Below are 23,267 nucleotides of genomic sequence, written 5' to 3' on the forward strand. Positions count from 1 at the left end.
CACTTTATACACTTTTCTCAAACAGGCATTAACATTTTCTCGCTTTTCTCTCCTGTGTAAACACTCTCTTTTTTCTTCTGGGCGAGAAGATTATAAACAGACATGCGCAGAACACAATGAGTGTGCTCTCCGTTCGCTCACTGCCTCCGGGGGTACGGATGCGGGACCCACAAAGAATCCAAATCATGGCCACGGAGCTCTGCGGCTGCTGTATACCGAGACCCTGCGGCGCTGTGGATTTTTCCGCAAATGCCGGAGCGCTCTGCATCAAAACAGCAAGCGTAGTCTCTGGACCTATTGCCAAAGTTGGCACAGCTCCACACAGCAGAGAGGGGGGCGGTGTGAGTGGCCCGCTGCAGCATTTACCGAGCCCGCAGACTCAGTAACGGCATCGGAGGCAGTGAGAGCAATCGTGGTGATGCCGACCGGTGCCGCGACCGGCCCGCCTGATAGGGACGCAGAACACAATGCGCTGTTTACCTCTGCTTCTGTGGTGTCCGGTGGGTTGCGCGCGCTGCATACAAGTAGTTGCCGTACTCAAAAGACCAAGATTCCTTGTGGATAGGACATGTGCAGAACACAAAATAATGTTCCTTTCTATGGGGATATCTCGATGCGCGTTTATATGACCTGATACCCGGGTTAGAAAAGGAGTAACCCAGGGTCTTATTCGGGTTTTTAAAAACCGGAATATGAGCATATTCGGGTTTTTGCGGGCGTTTACATGGTTATTGCTAATATTCCGGTTATGAAAGGGTTATTGGCTGCATGTAAACATAGTCACTGTGACAGTCTTGGAAATGTATGCTCACTGTTGTCTATATGTTGTGTTGATTGTTGTTCTGTTACTGTTATTTATTTGCACTTTATGTCCTAGTGATGTCTCATGTCCAGTTTATATTTAGGTGCATGTCTAATTTAGTCTCTTACTGCACATTTGGAGTTTGGGGAAACACAATTTCAGTCTTCTGTGTAATGTACTGTTGCATGGCTTGATTGACAATAAAGTTCACTTTGACTTTGAGTTGTAATGGGACAACGTGGCATCAAACACAATGTCAGGTGGGAAATCTGCTTTACCTCAGTTGTTGAAATCAGCTGAAGTGCACGGAATTATAATTTGGCAAGATATGGCTCAGTATGTCCTGAATTGGCACCAAACTCTGCCAGGTTGCTTTGCAGAATATGAGGCTAACTGACAAGCTAACAAAATATATGTTGTTATTTTAAAATTTGCTGCACATACAATAACTAAATATAATGCTAACAGAATATATACTGTTAACTGAATGTACCAGATGTAATGCAAACTTAATATAACGCAAAACTGGGTCTATAACAAACGAAATATTAGGCTAATTAAATGAAAAAAATTAAGCTAACTCAACATAAATCTGTTTGAATCTGAAGCTGGTTGAATATAAAGCAAATACTGAATAAAATTGAATAACCAGAATTGGAAAAAAAAACGAATTAAAACACTGGATATAAAGTTAAGTGAACTGGAGAAATTAGTTTTGGCAAAAACAATTTGTAAATTAATTTTGTTTAACATAAGGCGGTACTCTGGTAAAACATGCCAAACATCTTTGTTTTAAGGCTTTCACAGCACACAAAACATGTTAAAATAAACTGAAGAGACGTTTAATTTATGGTTTCAAAGTGCACCCTGTCTGCTACCTCACACATGCTAAAGTTAGCGTGAAACAAACGGTTACCCATCTGCAGATACTGTGATAAGATGAATTTTAAGGGAAATAAAATTATACAAAGAATGCTACAGCAACACTGATTTGCTTGAATAGTTTTAAAGTGTGCAAAATTTAAGGTATTTACTACCACGTTTTGAACTGTGGTGGATTAGCGTTAGCTCCTAAGTCACACCATGTTCACTTCCATTCTTATACAAGCTAACCAAGACGAAATCGGATGATTCTCTACTACTGGCTGGGTGATTAAAAATATTTAACTTTGTAAGGGTAAAAAGAAGCCTTTCTTTTTTTTTTCCCTTTTTGTTTTACAATAATACTACATAAGAAAACAGATTCCCCGTGAGAGCTTTTTATAATGAGGAAGCGAATGGAAATTTGGATTTACACCAATGGATTCTTTCCCTTAATAATTACATTGTGGTACTTGCTTAACAAGCTTATTCTGTACTTATGCCGTCCTCCTTTTAAAACCCTCCCTACGGAATAAGAGGTATTCATAGTTTCTCCATTGCTTAAATCAGTATTATTATTCTGTTCCATTTCACCAGCTTAATGGTATTGTTTGGGAATGTATTATAAATAATGCATCACCGAGTTCCCATTTACGATAGAATATTATTGTAAACTGAAGAAAATTAGCACAAAGTATGCATTTGGAGTTTTTTCTGCTTCAGTAAAAGCCGTTACGCTCTATCCATATATTTGGCCACAGCCTAAAGGTCAGAGAAGAACTCAGATGATTCACTGGACAGCAGTTAAAATGTCTGGAAAAGTCTAAATAAATAAATAAACCTCTATTAAACAAAAAGTGAATAATAAAGTGCTCTCCCATTCAGGAATAATTGTCAAGAAGCCCTTTATAAGCCAGATACTTGTTCGGGTACTTGTTCTTCTTGTACAGTATGGTCATGAGACAATTGTCAATAGTGACCAAAGGAAATAACTAGATGCCTTCAAGGTGTCTTCTGAGAATCCTTGTGTTTCGTTGAATTGACTTCCTGTCAAATGAATGGTTGCTTAGGAGAGTCAGCTAAGGGGTATCATTTGTATTGTGAGGAACGTCAGCCATGACATTTTGGCCATGTTGCGCATTTCTGCAACATTTCTTCGAGAAGGCCAAGGAAATGCCCATGTGTCACCTGGTTGCGGCCAATAGATGGTTACTTTTAAGAGGTGCTGTCCACCTGGGTGGATCCTGGTCATCCAGGATCCAAGGTGGTTCCATGGTGTGGTGAATGTGGCAACATGCAATATGAAAGGAGGCTGGATGTCCTAATGTTACCGAGGTTGATTTCCTATGCTCAAACCTCTCAGCAAAGGTAATAATGTTTTTAGCAATACTGTAAAAAAACATGCAGGGATTTTTGATGGGCAGATGTAAGGCTAGCTTCAAACCTCAGGGACTGTGAAGATAAATTTGTGATTATTTGTATACACCAGAGGTGGGCTCTGTGTTGCGAGCACACTGTATAAACTGCTGTATCTCTTCCCCAGGTAAATGGACGTGAATTCTCCAAGGTTGACCATGAGGAGGCGGTGGTGGAATCTATCAGACGAGACCCTATCTTCGTCCAGGTTCTACGTCGGACACCTGCCAGAACCACAGCTGGTACTGCGCTTAATCACAGCGACACACCACAGGAAGTGTCTGTGGTGGATGTGTGCACCCAAACGGACATCACCTTTGAAACACATCATGGCACTGGCTAAACTTCGGCCTGCTACACCACCTGTCCTGACATCTGTCCCTTCCTTTTGTCTGACAGGTGAGCACCAATGCTTCTGTGGATATTATTTTAGTGCTACTGTGCAGAAGATCCTTGAGTACCCACCAGAATGACTTTGTGTCATTTGTGAGGGAACATCAGCTACAATGTTTTGGCCATGTGGCAAGTTTCAGTCGGGTGTGATCCAGGGTGTAGGTGACTCAGTGTTGAAGACCCCAGCAGCTGGCGAAGGTCATGGATACTTTCTAGAGTTGGGGATTGACCCGGTCAGTTGTCTTGTCTGGTTGATTCCCATCTAGGAACCCAAGGAGGCTCCATAGTGTGGTGGATCTGGTGCCATGTGACACCAGTGCATGATGACCACACAAGAAATACATTCTATAAAATGTGAACCTTTAGATTCCTACTCTGGCTGTGACTTACATATACTGGAAATGATTGCTCCCTACTTTTAAAGCTTGCCTCTAGGCAACTGTTTTTTGCTCTTGTTTTATCGTGGTTGCTAAGCAGTTCTATCAATGTGTGACCGTACCACCCCCAACCACCACCCCCTCCCAACACACCTAGGTATAATGTCCCCAAGATATCATTATGCAGGGCCAAGCCTGAGTGCAGTAATTGCTTCTGTGAGCTACATCCATTCTCTTTAATGGGAGTTTTAGCTTGGCGATTAAAAACCAATGGGCTGATGGAGCAGGCATTCTGCAGCTACGTCCATTCTATGACTATTTATAGCAGCTTTTCTGGGCAGCAAATTAAATCAATTTGTCCCATAAAAGTACAGATCAGCCAGTCTTGGCCAACGATTAGGGAGAGACGGTCATGATTGTGACACTTTATAAAAGGTCACAGCATTTATCATTAAGAACACATATGACGCACAACTAGATTCCTTGCTTTGACAAGATAATTCAGGTTTCATACATGAGATAATCTTGTGTTGCTTGACAAAGATGGGTATATGATGCTCTCAATGATCTGTTATTTGCAGTTGTCATTCCATCCACACCATGGAACATGAGTTTTACGAGTGCCCAGAGTACCTATCTAATACCCCAGCAGAGGTGGAGGGAACCGAGGAGTACGAATATGAGGTACAGCTTGACATTAATTTCATTTTCTACTCAATAGATTCTGTAATACACGTGGACTGTATGGTTTCTCAAACCCTTTTAGTCTGTAAATTGAACTGGTCTTGCAACCAAGATGCCTGAATCTCTCTTACTTATGTCCGCTATCTAAATAGTAATTGCCCAGGTTTCAGTGTATGTGGTTCTTAAAAGGTATTGAGAGATGACAATCTGATGATTTCATGTTATGCCCAAAACACACTCATGAATAATTAAGAGATTAAATACAACTCTTGCACACTGCACCTTACTTTGGCTTCAGAGTAGGTGCCATGTATGGTATTTCTTTAGTATAACTCGCAGGATCTCAATTTCAATTTAATTAATTTATACAGCACCAAACCACAACAAAGCTGCCTCAACCTTACCAGCCCTAGAACAAGCACACAGGTGGCAGTGGTAAAGAAAAACTCCCTCTAATGATGTTGAGGAAGAAACCTCAAGCAGACCAGACTCAGAGGGGTGACCCACTACTTATGCCATTCTAACAGTTACAAGGTTTTTACCAAGCTGAAGAACCACAAAACAGGAAAACCAGAGTAGCATCAAGAACAAAGTGCATAATTGAGATGAGCACGCAGTCGGTGTCGCAGGCAGGGGGGTCACCCAGCGCCCGGAGGCACAAGCTGGCCTCATGGTAGACTATATTCCAAGCTAGTTTTTAAAAGATGCACTTGCACTATTCACTTTACGACTCATGGCAATCCCTCAATGGTGAGGAAGATCGTCTCTTGATCGATTCTTGGACAGAATGGTGGATTCTTGGAAAATCTACAGCCAGGGTCACTCTTGAGATGCCTGAATGAGTGAATGTGAACTGAATGTCGCTGCAACGCCGACAAACGCATGGTCCGTGAAAGATTCTCAGCCTGCTACGATGGCTGGGAAATCCCAGACGATTGGGGTCTGAGAACCTGCTGGAGCCCTCATCCGCTTCCACACAACACACCATCTCCTTCGCCTGATCTGCTATTGAGGACTTGTTTCACCACAGCCCAGTAGCAGTCTCGAGTTCAAGGTTCCTGTTGGGCCTTCATGATTACAGTATCGGCCACAGGGCACACAAGGTCCCCACCGTATTTCACCCCAACAGGAAATTCCTTACTTACCTGGGTAACTTGATCCAGTACCCAGGTGTCACAATGTGGACGGGGAGTTTGATTTTGGTACCCACAGCCTCAATTACAGATCATCATGATTGAGGCTTTTGTTTCAAATGAACAGCAAATTAGGGAGACCCAGATGAGACTTACGACTTCCTTTGTGAGGGTATGTTCCATATTTTCTCGTACATAATCCAATGCTCAGGTGCCTCACTGCTGAAGACCCTTGGAGCCCCAACTAGACAAGGCCAAGGTTTTCAAACATATCATCTGGCTGTGGCACAGGTCCAAGGAAGAGGTCCAAGGAATGGACCTCTGGTCTGCCTGGGTGGTTGTCAATTCAGACCCAGGTCAAGTCCACAGGGTGGTGAATGTGACAGCATGCAGTACCAGTGCATGCTCCTAGACCTTCAGTAACAAAGTATGGCTTCTCTGGTATTTATTAGCTTCTTGACCACAAATGAAATATTTCAACTACACAGTTCAAGAAATGAAAGGTGCAGGGTACATTCACATAAAATGTTTTGCTGTCCAAACAAAGAGCCCATCACGTTTGAGCCTTTGCCATGTGGTATTTGCTATCTTAATGATAATGGCATAGATTCCTCAACAAACCCGCTGCTTAGCCATTTTCCAATTATAATTTAAATACTGTACATACAATGCATAACTGGTCCACTTGAGGTCTCAAGTGTCCCCACTGTGATTTGACTGAACACCTTTAATTTAATTCCAATAATGCAAAGGACCATGAAACTACAGTTGAGTTTAAAATACACATCCATTCAGACATCCCAAGGGTAGCCTGATGTACAAACAGTACAAGAAAATCCTCTTCCACAGAACCACAAGACCACTGGCTGCCCTTTGCAAAAGCCCCGTCTACTCTTTACAGTACTGTATTGGATCTGGAAGTCCCTGGATTAAAGACAGAAAGCCTTCTTCATAGAACTCCACCAATAGAGAATCCCAGTCGAAAACGCCTCCATAGTAAATTACCAGGGGCTTTCATTCACAGATGGTTAGTTTCCTTTTCATGATGCAACGTCCTTCAGACATTTGTGTGCATTTTCAAACAGCCACTTCAAGCTGAACAGACATGATTATATTAGTAAAATAAATCAACAGATGGAAGTTTATAGCAGAAAGTAGAGAATTCACGCAGTAGTAATTAGACATGAGATTGCCACGAGTGCGAGCACAGCTTCTTCTCTGAACAAACACGCTGATATTAATGACTTTTCATGTTAGGTTTGTATTTTTTTTTTTCCCTACAACAGAATTCCATTTACAATCAACAAATATCAAAATGTAGTATGCATTGGTGTTACAACTAATGTTCAGTTCTAAACAGAGGCTTCAACACAGTCAGATTGGGTTGGATTAATGCCAAAGCATTGTTTCACCATGTGGCGAATTATTTTAACCGAATATAGTAGCGCCAAGCGGCAACCTCCAGTGTTGTAAAAACAAAACGTAATGCGAAAGTACTAAAACTTGCAAATTCTTGAACAGCCACTTAAGGTTGGCTCGAAAATTGAGTCATTTCCAATAGAAATTCATGCTAAAAAATATCCAAATTTGCAGCAGAAATGAACATTTTTATTTCTTGACTTACAAAAAAAAAATTTGGATATGTAGTTTAGGCAATTTAAAGCTTTAAAGTTGCTTTGAGTGATAGTTAGTTAGCTTGATTCAGCCCCTAGCAGAGACCTCTAGCAGTAGCCGTTAGCTGATGTGGGCTCAAACATGTTTGTTGTTTCTGAGCATTTTAATACAAATATCAGAGAATGTGATTATTGTGTGGTTAATTGGTCCTTGTAAAAAGTGCTCCAGTGTTTATTTTGAGCGAAATTTTAAGAATAATTATTTTATGTTAGCACCTTTAGCACTAATTAACAGGCATCATTAGCTTGACTATATTAGGGTGATTCTTTAACTACGGGCACTACTGGCCTTGTAAATGTAATTTCCACCACACCATTGCCTTACAATATAAAGCGCCTTGGGGCAACTGTTTGTTGTGATTTGGCGCTATATACATGTGTTCTGATGTCACTGTTTATCTCCATAGAAACTACCCAAACAATCTTTCATACAAACTGTTTAAAGGGAACATTACAGTGTTGTGGTGGAAATTACGGCAATAGTGTGGGACAACTACATTTTGTTTAAAAAAATCACAACAGTTGTATGACATTGAATACCCCAATTGTTTTGATTATTTTACTCATATTTTATTCAGAGATATTTTAAAACATTAGAAAAAACGTTTCTTTGCCATTCATTTTTATCATTGAAGATCAAAAGTCTGGGTGTGGGACAAGCACAAAACGGCAATATTTGCATATAATGATGCTGAAAAAACGTGAAAAAGTCATCATAGACTACTAGAACAAATTTCTTAACACACTTTCATTGTAAAGATAACTATAAAAGTGTGAAATTTCCCCTTTTTTCTGTTTTTCGTTTTTCATACAATATGATCAAAGGACATAATAAGTGGCCGTAGTCTAAGAATCACCCATTAGCTGATTAAAGATTTATATTTCTTCAAATAAGATAAATGTGTCCATGATCATGCATCAAAAATAGAAACCAAAAGATCCGCACAGCCACATCACTCCCACACAAAAACTGATGAAGGGCAGGTTGCCCGAAACATTACATTTTGTTAAATAAAGCTTTTTTTGTGTGGGAGCGTTGTGGCTGTGCGGATCTTTTGGTTACTATTTTTGGTACATTTGTTCTTGATCCTGCATGCCTTTTACGTGCTTGGATGTTCGTGCCTCCGTTGCACCATGAAAATGCATGACTTCAAGATAAGTTAACATCAATACCATACTACAGGAGTTCCATTCAATTCCAAGAATTCCATTCCCACAAATACACAAAGTTTAACAAAATGTACTTGATGTTGAACTGTAGTGTTTACCAGAATTCTACCAGGAACTTGCTGATGGCTACAACAAGGACCTGCTCAATGGGAAACTTGCTATGAGATATTCCTTCAAATATTGTGCATACTATACGTATGTATTAAGGGCAAGTGTTATTTTGGCCCTTTACTGATTTCAGAAAATCCAAAAATAAATTAAACCCTGTGCACCAAATTCTTGTTCTTTATGTTAAAGATACTTGTTTTATATCACATTACTCCAGAAACAGAACAACTCAAAGAACTCACTGAAAGTCCAATATTACCATGCCATTCATGTCCATGATAAGGGTATGTAAACATCTCATCTATTTTAGTTTAGTCATTTTTAGCTGTGCATGCTAATGTTAGCTAGCTACAGAGTCCATGTAGTTATCCACATTTTGATGATATACATGCAGTGAACGTGTAAAGCATACAAATGGACAACAAATCAAAGGGCAGTGGGGGCAGGATTGTTGTTTATTTTTCATACTACAAGTCGTGGTGGAGTATAAATTGCATGTGTCAAAAATACATCATAAAGAGCAAAAAAAACAAACAAATGTATAAGTCACATCAGAATAGAGCCCGACATTATCGATTATGATTATGTATATCCGGGCAGGTCATTACCTCTGTCAAGGAGGATATTGTGTTTGTTGACAACTCAAAAACTAATGAGCCGCGTTTTACAAAGCTTGTGAAAAGGCTGAGCCTGACGTGGAATGGATACCATTATGTTTTGAGGGGAGGGCTAATTGATGAGGCACATGCAACAAACTGTCATCAAAAGTTTTGACCTTTAGTCCATAGTCGATGTGGGCAAGTACCTTTCTGGTGTCATGTGACACATAAATGCACAAATATCCAGAAAAAAATGTTTGTAAATGTGTTTAAAGATCTGCTAACACTGATTAATAACATTTCTTATATTTATTGGTAGTTTACGACAGGATCATACCGCATAGCTTGTGCCACTGCCTCTTCATAGTTGACTTTGGAAAAGTCAAGCCATTTACCTGGTGAAAATCACAGCTCAATTGATATGGATTTATTTGGGGGGCCAGTGCTGATGTTAGGGAGTAGAAAATATGCAATACTGATGTAGCTGTCGATTATATATATATATATATATATATATATATATATATATATATATGGCAATAATTCCCAACATGTTGTTCTCAAACCCTGATGACAAAGAAATGTAATTAAGGCTTGATTTTTACACTTTACACATGAACTTCATTATAGATAAACTACACTATAAATATATCCAACCAACATAAATTGACTGCATTTATGTAGCGCTTTTTCCATCTAAATCAGAATCTCAATGCGCTTTACAGTGATGCCTCACATTCACACACCAATGTCAGGGTGTGCTCAGGTGCAGAATTAAGGACCTTGCCAAAGGGCCTTTATTGATTTGGGGATCTGGAAGGGATCTGAACTGAGGATCTTCTGGTCTTAAGCCTACCACTTAATCCACCATCACCTTTCCCAACGTACATAACGTTGCCATCATGCTGCTTTCACACTGCCTTCACTTGAACTGGCAGTCGCTGTGTTGCATCGGTCAGCAATTCCATATAATAGACTTCTCGTTTCTTGTGGCCCCGCCTTGCTGGCATAGCAATGACTTTTTTCATCACTGTAAACGGTCACTCTGATTGAAAGTAAATGGCAGGTGGTTGGTTTGTCGCTTTCTCTTTTAGTTAAATTGACCAAGGGGAGATGGGGTCCCAACCATGCTTGACTGCACTGTATACAATGTACATCCGTTGTTCAACAAACTATGTAATGACACCATTTCCAACATCCAAAGTGTTTTGCATTGTTTATTCTGTAAATAAAACTTTTCATATCAGCAAAAATAACCATGGTTTGATACGCTAAAGGCTCATATAAGCCGCTATTATAGGCAAACCGACCTATCGGTCAGGCTCTAGTGAAAACATATGGCATGGCGTTTAAGCGGAGTTTATCCCTGAATGTATACCGTGTCCCACTAATCATGCGCCTTATTGTAGCCTCCAACATTAAAAGTGTTTTATTTTGTCTCATTAAATACATTTTAAACACACTTGCAGAACAATCATGTGAATGAAGGAGTTAATGGCGCTGACCCACAAATGTCTGACATGTAGCAGATGGAGCGTGTCCGTCTGACAGGAGACGCTGAGGTCATTGTCGGTGACAGTGATGGGTGATGTTTGCTACTGTCAGTGCTACCCCCCTCGTTTAAATAGGGACTTCTTGGTTCAGTGAACTGGATTGTGGATCATTAGGAGTTCTCTGCGGCCAGCTGTGGCCGACCTTACTGCCTCATCTGGATGAAAGGTGGAGTTGAGGGTTGAGTCGTGTGTGTGTGTGTGTGTGTGTGTGTGGTGACCCCCTTCTCCTGCTTGTACAAACCCTTCATACACACAACATCAGCAGCCCTCACGTTCCTGTACAGCTGTGTGTATCTCAGTGAAACATGAATTGCTTTCCTCTTTAGGGCTCCCACTCCCAAGAACATTACTTCTGACTGACAGCTCTGGCTCCACTTCATACAAATTATCCACACAGGTGCACCTTCTGTCAGAGAACTCCTACTACTTGCCAAATTTGTAACATATCGGTATTACCACACTGCATCGCTACCTGTCGCTGGAAAAACTGAGCTTAAATGGCTCTGCTAAACATAAGGTTAACATTTCATGAGATGTCAACTACAGTGAATATTCTAATTTCTATTTTTTGGAAAGTATAACTGGCACTGCTATGGAAAGTTCCTTTAAGGAACTACTAATCATGGTCTACAACTTTGCACAAATATATTTTAAGTAAAGTTGTGGTTAGTTATTGTTATACTTGTGTTAATTGTGTTGCCATTTTGAATTATGGTAATGATTGCGCATGACATGGTGAAAACCCTGTGACATATTGTGCATCATAGCCACAGAAAGTAAAAACTAAAGATAACAGGGCTACGAGGCCAATTGCTACATGGCACTGCAGAGTTAGTAGTAGTAGTAGTACTGCAATATGCTGTATGCAGTGGTGGGCACAGCTAACTGAAAAGTTTGCTTCAATAACCATTAATCCGCTAACTGAAAAGTTAACTTTTATAATGCTAGACAGAGAAACCGATAAAAAAAAAAAAAAAATTTAGCGGAAGTTACCACTAACTTTTAGTATCAACTCGGTCAACTCGCGGCCACATCGGATTACACTGTCAGGTACTGATAAGGCAGTTTTGAGTTTAAGCGGCACAGGGGCTGCTGGGTACTGGGAACAAACACAAAATGAATGCACGAAAAATACATAAGTAAAAAGTAAAACCTCAAACACAGTAAATCATAATATTAATACTCAGTTTATCTGTACATTATACGTATAAACATTAATGGAACTCACAGCTCTCTTGTATTGGGTTCCTAAACACAACATCAGTTCCTGTTCATAAAGAGAAACTAACATATAAGATTTTAGGGTTTAAAAGGTTTTGACCTTTAAACTTTACTCACTTTACCAGCAAAAAAATGTTAGCCGAACTAAATTTAGCAGAAGCTAATTCATCCGCTGATGGTTTTCAAAGTTAGCTGAAAAGCTAATAAGCTAAAAAAAAGTTAGCTTCACTAATTAGTGGTTAGCAGTTTAGCGGAACTGTGCCCACCATTGGCGCTATGCATTGTTAATACTACTTGGGATACGTCACAACACATGAGTACTGAATCAAGTAGAGGTATTATATATTTAGGTGAAATACTGGTGGGATCTTATGTACCTCATGGCCGCTACAGCAACCATGAAGGTCCAACGGGAACCCTGAGCACAACACGGCTAACAGGGCTCTCCTGAAACAACAAGCCTTCAACAGCGGATCAGCGGAAGAGGTGATGGCTTGTAGCCCAACAGCTATAAAGGCAGGTCCTCAGACCCAAATTGCCTGGGATTTCCAAGCCATTAGCCCAGGCTAAGGATATGTTGAGGATCGTGTGTTTGTTGGCATGTGCATTCCTACATTAAACAAACCCACACACAGGCATCTCTAGATTGGCCCTGGATACAGATGTTCTCCACGTCAACCATCCCATCTGGGAATCGATCAAGAGACAATCTTCTTCACCACCAAGGGATTGCCAAGACAAATACTACTGGGTTCTGTCGTAGCCAGATTGTCAGAAAGCAATGCACTGAGGACAGTCGCTAGGCACACAACTTCCATGTGGAGATACGGGTCTTTGATCTGTAGCCACGTCCCTCCTACATGAGTGGTCATAGAACTGTGGGAATGTTTGACATGAAGCTCCAATTACACATCACAATAATAAGTAAATAAATCCATTTGTGCAATAAGACCGTTTAATGTAACACTTAAAGAAATGCCATCACTTTATCTTCATTTCTCGCATGCTTTAGGATGGTGTGGCAAATGTACTTCCTCCTTTAAGATGGTACATCCACACTATACTCTCAATTAAGAAGACACATTTCCACGCTCGTCACAGTTCATTATAAACTGCAGAAAATGAGATTAAATCTCACGGTTGGCTCATTTATAGCCCACCGTGGCACCGATTAGGATATAGTCGTCACCATAATCCAACCTCTCGCCACTGTCAGAAACACATCTGGGAGCCAATTATGCGCTTCACACGACAATAAAGTCGGGTAATCCATTAAAACCCGTTGTACCAGCCAATGTGCATTAAAATAAATGCTGTCACACAGCGCTGCGTGTGGCTCACTGTCAGGGTTAGTAAAATTCAACCATGCTGGGGGGAAGTCAAGACCAGTCTAATATTATAAACTCTTTAGAAATCCCAACCTTTGAAAGTCAGGCCCGTCTGCACAGGGGGTTAAATGCCACCAAAATTAATTACTTCCCCTGTCAATCTCCACTATCGTGGTTTCCCATGACAGAAAATAAGCGTGCTGGGCTTCCCGCCATCAGTCCTTTGTTACCCCACGTTCACTAACCCCCACCCCCAATCAACGTTACAATGGCGAAATGAATTTGGCAGTATGGGGTTAATAAAAAAATTAGCTTTGGAGTTATCTTTATGCGATTACCTTTCCAAAACATCAAAACCAGCCTGTAGCAAGTCAGTTCAGACGTGGAGAAATGTCTCCTGAGACTGGACAAACAACCGAATTATTACCATGACAGCCATCAAAGGCGTGTTTTCACATTTTATTTTGGTATGGGGAGGCTTTCTCGTCATTGATGTGCCGAGCACATGCCGGGGCTACATTTGTGTGTTTTTACATTTTATTTGCGTTTGATGCTGGATGTTACACAAAACAGTAATAAGTAGTATTCTCATTACTTCATGGCACTTTCTGTTGTTCTGTAAACATTTGGTATACTGCAGTTTTACCAGAGATCTCACTATTCCAGACATGGTGGAATGTGAAAAATTTTTGACATCCTATTTTAGAAAGTGCCTTGGAAAGGGAGTTGAAGTTGGAACTCCAACTGTGAAACCCGAACTGCATTTACTCATCTGGGTTTGTGAAGAACCCTTGCTCTGGTGTAACCGAATATAGTAGCACCAAGCGGCAACCTCCAGTGTTGTAAAAACAAAAGGCAATGCGAAAGTACTAAAACTTGCAAATTCTTGAACAGCCACTTAAGGTTGGCTCCAAAATTGAGTCATTTCCAATAGAAATTCATGCAAAAATATCCTAATTTGCAGCAGAAATGAACATTTTTATTTCTTGACTTACAAAAAAAAAATTGGATATGTAGTTTAGGCAATTTAAAGCCTTAAAGTTGCTTTGAGTGATAGCTAGTTAGCTTGATTCAGCCCCTAGCAGAGACCACTAGCAGTAGCCGCTAGCTGCTGTGAGCTCAACCGTGTTTGTCGTTTCTGAGCATTATAATACAAATATCAGAGATAATGTGATTATTGTGTGGTTAATTGGTCCATGTAAAAAGTGCTCCAGTGTATATTTTGAGCGAAATTTTAAGAATAATTATTTTATGTTAGCACCTTTAGCAGTAATTAACAGGCATCATTAGCTTGACTATATTAGCTGCCAAGGTTATTGTGGCAGTACCTGCAACCACCCATTAAATGAACAATCCACAAAACCACCCAGTTTTGCTTTCTTTTGCATGAAGCTAATATGTGAATGACGGTTTGCTAAAATTTAGTTGGCACTCACTACATTTTATGCTAACAGTCAATACTTGATGCTAAACACAGTTGAGACATATCATTAGTGCCAACGCATCTGTCTTTAATACGGCCTGCTGTCTGTCAAATGTTGCGTATAAACATAAATTACAGAAAACTTTGTGTGTATAATATTGAGATGCCATAAAACACCAACAGGTATGCCATAAGAATGTGTTTGTGTAACAGGAAGTGGAGCTTTGCAGGCAGAACAGCCAAGAGAAGCTAGGCCTGACGCTGTGCTACAGGACGGATGACGAGGAGGACGTCGCAATCTATATCAGCCAGGTACCAACACTCAGACAGGAGGCAAATAAAATTCAATTAGACCTCATTATCTGCTTACGTCAGGACTCGACAATTAGTTTGTCCAACAGAAACGGCCACACAAACTCTCGATCGCAATACTTCTTAACCAAATCGAGGCTTTGGAAAAGAAAGCATCTGACAGACTCATTTCAAGCTGCATACAAGTGTAAGTTCGACCACACCTGCTCCTAATTCCCATCATGCATGTGATGATAATTCCCTGCAACACCCCCAGATATATCCAGCAGGTGGCAGGCAAGTGACATGTAAATTCAAACAAATCTGCTCCTAATTTCCATCATCCATCGTGGAAGCAATAACCATCCAGCAGATGGCAGTATTCAGCAGGTGGCAGACAGGCCTATAGATTGTTACTAAAGCAAAACAAGTCTAGTTGTTGGATTGATTTGATGTACCAAATTTAATCATTGTTTAATCATTGGAGACATACAAATGATAGCATTAAATTATTGTCAAGTTGTTGTCTTAAAATTCATTTAAACACTTATAGTTCAGTCGTGCTCTAATATTTGTGAAGTGTTGAGTTGTTACACATCTTAATTTTTCAGTGACATCAAATTAAAAAACAACCAAAAAAACAGCCATAATTCAGGTTTATTACAATGTCAAAAATAATGTCTTGTAAACTCAGTGAAAACTAATTTTTTACTATCTGACAAAAAAATAACACAATGCTAAAATACTCTCGGCCGTATGAGCATTGGGTTCTTTATAATTTCCAGTTTAATTCATTATTAAGATCTTATTGTCTTATATACACATTTTGTACATGTTCAAATCAAATCATCATTTGTTCATGTGCAAATCAAGTAATATTTGTAGATCACTCTCTGTGCATTTGCAGTTATTACAATGAGACAAATTTCACTCCATAGGAAGTTAGCTTTGAGTTAGCAAAAGTTAGCATGCAAGCTAACATCTGCAAAATGTCTCGTAAAAGACTAAGTGTGTTATCAGGTTACATACACAGGGTTTCCAGTTTTAGAAATGTTTATTTCTCGCAAGCTTTGATATACCAGAAACGAAGCTGTTCGCAAGAAGCTACACCGGGAAGTGAAGTCACCATGCTAACCTCGGCGAAATGTCTTGTAAGTACACTCAACAAAAATATAAACGCAACACTTTTGGTTTTGCTCCCATTTTGTATGAGATGAACTCAAAGATCTAAAACTTTTTCCACATACACAATATCACCATTTCCCTCAAATATTGTTCACAAACCAGTCTAAATCTGTGATAGTGAGCACTTCTCCTTTGCTGAGATAATCCATCCCACCTCACAGGTGTGCCATATCAAGATGCTGATTAGACACCATGATTAGTGCACAGGTGTGCCTTAGACTGCCCACAATAAAAGGCCACTCTGAAAGGTGCAGTTTTGTTTTATTGGGGGGGATACCAGTCAGTATCTGGTGTGACCACCATTTGCCTCATGCAGTGCAACACATCTCTTTTGCATAGAGTTGATCAGGTTGTCAATTGTGGCCTGTGGAATGTTGGTCCACTCCTCTTCAATGGCTGTGCGAAGTTGCTGGATATTGGCAGGAAATGGTACACGCTGTCGTATACGCCGGTCCAGAGCATCCCAAACATGCTCAATGGGTGATATGTCCGCTGAGTATGCCGGCCATGCAAGAACTGGGACATTTTCAGCTTCCAAGAATTGTGTACAGATCCTTGCAACATGGGGCCGTGCATTATCCTGCTGCAACATGAGGTGATGTTCTTGGATGTATGGCACAACAATGGGCCTCAGGATCTCGTCACAGTATCTGTGCATTCAAAATGCCATCAATAAAATGCACCTGTGTTCTTCGTCCATAACAGACGCCTGCCCAGACCATAACCCCACCGTCACCATGGGCCACTCGATCCACAACATTGACATCAGAAAACCGCTCACCCACACGACGCCACACACGCTGTCTGCCATCTGCCCTGGACAGCGTGAACCGGGATTCATCCGTGAAGAGAACACCTCTCCAACGTGCCAAACGCCAGCGAATGTGAGCATTTGCCCACTCAAGTCGGTTACGACGACGAACTGGAGTCAGGTCGAGACAGCTGTCCGAGTGGCTGGTCTCAGATGATCTTGGAGGTGAACATGCTGGATGTGGAGGTCCTGGGCTGGTGTGGTTACACGTGGTCTGCGGTTGTGAGGCTGGTTGGATGTACTGCCAAATTCTCTGAAACGCCTTTGGAGACGGCTTATGGTAGAGAAATGAACATTCAATACACGAGCAACAGCTCTGGTTGACATTCCTGCTGTCAGCATGCCAACTGCACACTCCCTCAAATCTTGCAACATCTGTGGCATTGTGCTGTGTGATAAAACTGCACCTTTCAGAGTGGCCTTTTATTGTGGGCAGTCTAAGGCACACCTGTGCACTAATCATGGTGTCTAATCAGCATCTTGGTATGGCACACCTGTGAGGTGGGATGGATTATCTCAGCAAAGGAGAAGTGCTCACTATCACAGATTTAGACTGGTTTGTGAACAATATTTGAGGGAAATGGTGATATTGTGTATGTGGAAAAAGTTTTAGATCTTTGAGTTCATCTCATATGAAATGGGAGCAAAACCAAAAGTGTTGCATTTATATTTTTGTTGAGTGTAAGTTCAGAGGTGTTATTAGGTTCCAGAAACAGCATTTTCAGGTTTAGAAGTGTTTGTTTCTTGCTAGCTTTTACATAATATATGAGAAAGATATACGCACAAAATTAAGTGGTTTTGAAGAGACCAGCTCTACTCTGATTGGCTGTCACCAGCATCACTCAAAACAAAACGCACCAGATTGAAACAGAATGTAACTTTTTAACCTTTTAAAATACGAGGTCTATTAGAAAAGTATCCGACCTTATTATTTTTTTCAAAAACCATATGGATTTGATTCATATGTTTTTATGTCAGCCAAGCTTGAACCTTTGTGCGCATGCGTGAGTTTTTCCACGCCTGTTGGTTGCGTCATTCGCCTGTGAGCATGCCTTGTGGGAGGAGTGGTCCAGCCCCCTCATTGGATTTTCATTGTCAGGAAATGGCGGAATGATTTGGGCTTTTTTTCCCCATCAGAATTTTTTCAGAAACTGTTAGAGATAAGCAGCTGGAAACCATTCGAAAAATGTATCTGGCTTTCGGTGAAAATTTTACGGGCTTCACAGAGAATAAGGAGTGTTACTACAGCTTTAAGGATGCCCCACAATGGCGCACGGCGCGCCGCGCTCCGAGCCACCATCGAGAGGCAGAAAACACCACATCATTTCTAAACGGATGGCTGTCTGGAGCCAGGACTGTCGTGTGCAATTTCTCTGGTTATCACAAGAGCTGGACATCAGCCATTTTCTGGCAGATTTCACTTTTAACAAGAGATTTTGTCATGGAAAGCCGCGCGGAGGCTTCGCGCGTCAGGACCGATTCGCTGATCGAGCAAGACAAAGGAACACCTCTGTTTCGGAGTGCCACGGGACATACCCAGCTCTCCACAATTTCTCTTATACTCACTGGGCTGGTAAGTATTGAAAGCCGAGACAGGCATGTCCCGGCATGTCCCAGCTTGTCCCCTGGCACTCCGAAACGGAGGTGTTCCTTTGTCTCGCTCCATCAGCGAATCGGTCTGATGTGCGAAGCCTCCGCGCGGCTTTCCATGACAAAATCTTTTGTTAAAAGTGAAATCTGCCGGAAAATGGCTGATGTCCAGCTCTTGTGATAACCAGAGAAACTGCTCACGACGGTCCCGGCTCCACACAGCCATCCGTTTAGAAATGATGTGGTGTTTTCTGCCTCTCGAAGGCGGCTCGGAGCGCGGCGTGCCGTGCGCCATTGTGGGGCATCCTTAAAGCAGTAGTAACAGTCCTTATTCTCTGTGAAGCCCATAAATTTTCACCGAAAGCCAGATAAATTTTTCGAATTGTTTCCAGCTGCCTGTCTCTAACAGTTTCTGAAAAAATTCTGATGGAAAAAAGCCCAAATCATTCCGCCATTTCCTCGCAATGAAAATCCGAAGAAGGGGCTGGACCAGTGCTCACTCAAAGCCTGCCCACAGGCGAATGACGCAACCGAAAGGCCTGGAAAAACTCACATATGCGCACAAAGGCTCAAGCTTGGCTGACGTAAAAACATATGAATCAAATCCATATAGTTTTTGAAAAAAATAATAAGGTCGGATACTTTTCTAATAGACCTCGTACATCAAGGTTAGCCATCTCTGAACTAGTCCAAGGTCTGTGTCCCATGAATGTTCCCTGTGAATTTCAAGAGTCTGGCAGTAATAGAACTGGACGTAGACAGACACACGGACGGACGAAAAGCTTTCGCAATACCCGATGGCCATATTTGAAGGCCTTGGGTAATAAAAATGTAATTATACACACAATGGTGTGTATAAGTATAGACATCCTTTAGTACAATGTAATTTAATCATCACTTTTACAGCCAGCTTTCTTTAGACAAGTTAAATCTGTCAGAGGAGGTTTTCAAAAGCTGAGAGACTGTGCAGGAAGGCAAGTGAGGAAAGCCATCAAGACACCTATGACAATTCTGTAAGTGTTATAGGCTTCAGTGAATGTGATTGTAGAAACTGTGTGATTGAAGAAGATGTTAAATTTCAGCTACAGTTTGCCACATGGGAGAAGCAAGTCTAAATTTGATATGTTTGAGTGATAAACTTTAATAAAATGTCTGTAACCCTGTAAACATGAAAGAAAATCCCTCAAATGTGTCAATCCTTTTTTTTACCCTCAAAACATATATGGAATTTTGCCTGCATAATAATAAAGTTACATCAGAAAATACATTCACTGGTAAAGTGCGAATTCAGCTTGGGAGCAAGGTGAGTTGAAGTCAGTGTAGCTTAATGCTGTTAAAAAGTCAGGTTTTTACTAAAAAAAAAAAAAAAAAAAGCTTATTGTATCACATTTCTCAAAAATATGTCTCATCTACATTTTAAGACGGCGGCAGTATTGAGACGGTACATCAGTGCTTTATTACAGATGTTGATAATCACTAGTTGTCAGCGCTGATTTCTATCTTCCTTTGCGCAGGTGGAGCCAAACAGCATTGCAGCAAAAGACGGTCGTATCAAAGAGGGAGATCGCATTCTGCAGGTTTGCATTATAATTACAACACTTTATGAACTCACACTTCTGCAACATTTTTACTGGGGACTTACTTTTCATTGCACCTGCAAGTCTTGCACCTCTACGGAAACAGCACTATATATATATAAATTTTTTGCCCAACTTTAAGTTGTGCTTGTCAAGAAGAGAAATTTCGGTCCTTCTGTCCATCTGTCTGTCCGGCAAACCCTTCCATGTCCTAAAACTCAAGAACCATAAAACTCTCAAAATGTAATTTTTTTTTTATACATTAATACTGTGCAGTCTAAGCTCTGCCTGCCAAGAAATCATGCATTTCTAGAATTTATTAATGCCTTTTTTTAAACAAAATTTTGGGTTTCAAGTAGGAAATTTACAGAAACCTTGAAATGCTCACATCACCCACTAGGTGGCGACAAAAGCTGCTCAAATGTGACTACAGCTTGAAACTTGTTTGACTGTATGCCATCGAGGTACACGTTTGTTGCGGTTCTGACTGAGAACACAGCCAGGTGCAGCTTTACTTTTATTTTCAAGCAGGTTGCCAGGTATGTGCTTTATATGCCTGCCAGTTGCCAGGTCTGAACCTTATAAGCAAGCCTGATAGAAGGCATGCCGGAGTAAACCGTTTCTTCCTGTTTTTGCACTTTTTGTGGATGGTGGGGGAATCGGAATAGAACGGTGCCCTGTGGAATAGGGGTGTTACTATGGTTTTGGGGTTCTTCTTATTTGCGGCTTTGATAAATGCTGAAATTTTTTAATTTTTATAGTACAAATTGTGCAACAGGAAAACAACTGGCAAAACACTACACACTTCAAGAGCCATTTGAGCCATATGAAGCTCTGCCTCTTTGAAAACTATAATAAAGTAAGCTAACAAGGCAGTGCAGGATATAAATGTTAGCTTAGCTGTATATAAATGTCAGCCTAGCTGTAACATCAGGTTAGCTAACTTGCTTGTCTTTTACATTGTCTTAAATTTCATAACTGTCTTTAATAGGTAAAGATCATCACATTATTTGTATGTGTATGACAGGTTAAAGTGGGATGTTTGCGAATAAACTGTTTTGCGTTAACATTCATTAACGTTCTAACTACTCACCTCTGACAGAAGTCAGAGATATGGAATGAAAACTTGCAGCCCAAAAAAAGCAGCGCTGCCATTACTTTACAGGCACATGCTTTAGCAACTCCTTTTTCTCAATAAATATGAAAAACTAAAGTCTATTTCAATCAAAAATTAACATTTACAAAAAAAAAAGTCAGGTTTTCTGTTCAACTTTTTCAACCTATCCAGAAGATAATTCTCATTCAGGATCAATCTGACATTGGCCAAACTGACTGAATCGGATATTTTGTTGTTGTTTTGGGTCAGGTTGCGATTTGTTTCACAGTTTGAGTTCATGATTTATTAGACTGCTAGGTTAAACAGGTTGGGGAAACTATCAAATTAGTAATGGAATCAGCGGATATTGCAGGTTCCAGTATCGGTATCATATTGGACATTATTATCATTTTGCCGAGGCGTTGCTAGGCCGGTAGCATAGATTTACGTCGACGCTACCTGGCTATACCCGCCCATAGTAGAGAACGAGTATCAGCATACCCGCCCGCTGTGCGTAAACAAATGATGTCATAGCACGTGTGCAGCCCAAGAACTGTCCGCAGAGGAAAAGATAAAAAGGCAAGAAGTGTGTTGGTCCCAATATGGATATTCGGGATGATTTTATCATGGATAGTATGACAATGAACAGCAGCCAAACAGCCAGCTTGATAGAGGACGCACTGGCGAATTTGGAGAGCAGCGCGCGCCAGCCAACACGACAAAAGTTAAAGTGAGCCAACTTTTTATGTATGCATTTGCTGGGTGTTGTGCATTTTGAAATGACATTATTGTGTCGTGTCAAAATGACAGATATTCGCCCGAGTTAGACAAGGGCGAATATCTGTCATTTTGGGTGACTGGGCATGGACGTCGGGCCTCTGAAAACGTATACCGCACAACATCAGCATGTTACTGTATTATTAAAAATTGATATCATGCCATCAATAGTTTAGATACACAATACATGCTTAGGTTCTTGACAAAAGTTCCAAGAACAAATTATAAGTTCAAACTGATATTTTCTTTAGGCTTGTTGAAATACCACTTTGAAGATTCAAGAATAAGCTGAAATTAACAAGAATGTTTTTATAACAGACTAAAAATGGATTAAATACCAAAACTAGAGCAAATAAATTCTCATTTTCAAAAATCAAAGCAAATAGTAACTAGTAAGCAGTAGCAACAACAACAACAAATAGTTTTCACCAGAAGACTAAAATTAAATAAATTTCATGCCAAACTTAGCACAAGGGGAAACCTCCTCAGTGCTCAAACCGTACATCAGTTCTTTCATTGTAGTGGATCCGCTTCTTCGTGTTGTGAACGTCTGTGGGGAGCGAGCCCTGCCGTACCACTGGCTCTATTATCTGCTCATGACAGCCCCATTACTCTAGTGAGGAAAAGATGAACGCCACCCGTCAAAGAACAGTTAATTGTGTGTCTGGATGTACGGCGAGAGCTGGCTCGTGAGGTCGGACTACATCCTCACAACAGATTCTTCTTACAAAGCACTGAAGCGATGACACAAAATTAGACAAAGATACAGTAGAAACGACAAAGACACAAGTACAGTGCTACACAAACAGTAGCTACCTATGTTACGCTTATCTTTTAAGAAGTCCAAATGTACAATGCATCTGGCTACACTATGGAAGCGCAAGTAAATTACAATCAGGTCCATAGGTATGTGGACAGTGACACTTGGAATGTAAACACTGTCCTGAACTAGATGGGCCAATCAAAAATATCTAGAGTAAAAAGCTTCTTGTCACCACTACACAGGTGAAAATGTCATTACAAGTGTCTGGTAGCATGTAGACGACTACCTCCCAAAATGTAAATTAAGTGTTAGCCGCTTACCTTAACGTCACAGCAGTCCAGCGGCGCTGCTGTCCACCGATGCATAATATTATATCTCCGGCTAACCCGTGATGGTCTTTGTGTTCCAAATCAATACTGCACAGATTGCTTTCACT

The 23,267-nt window shown here is 40.7% G+C and overlaps 1 protein-coding gene across 1 annotated transcript in view; it reads left to right on the forward strand.

Annotated features, from left to right (window-relative positions):
* Positions 1-23,267, forward strand: part of pdzrn4 (PDZ domain containing ring finger 4) — a 75,314-nt gene that overhangs the window by 48,185 nt on the left and 3,862 nt on the right. Inside the window, 6 exon segments of the mRNA XM_034163944.1 lie at positions 3,207-3,401; positions 3,403-3,442; positions 3,445-3,478; positions 4,431-4,533; positions 14,955-15,053; positions 20,133-20,195. Coding sequence (XP_034019835.1) covers positions 3,207-3,401; positions 3,403-3,442; positions 3,445-3,478; positions 4,431-4,533; positions 14,955-15,053; positions 20,133-20,195 — 534 coding nt within the window.

Source organism: Thalassophryne amazonica, chromosome 22, assembly GCF_902500255.1.
Source record: "Thalassophryne amazonica chromosome 22, fThaAma1.1, whole genome shotgun sequence".
NCBI lineage: Eukaryota > Metazoa > Chordata > Actinopteri > Batrachoidiformes > Batrachoididae > Thalassophryne > Thalassophryne amazonica.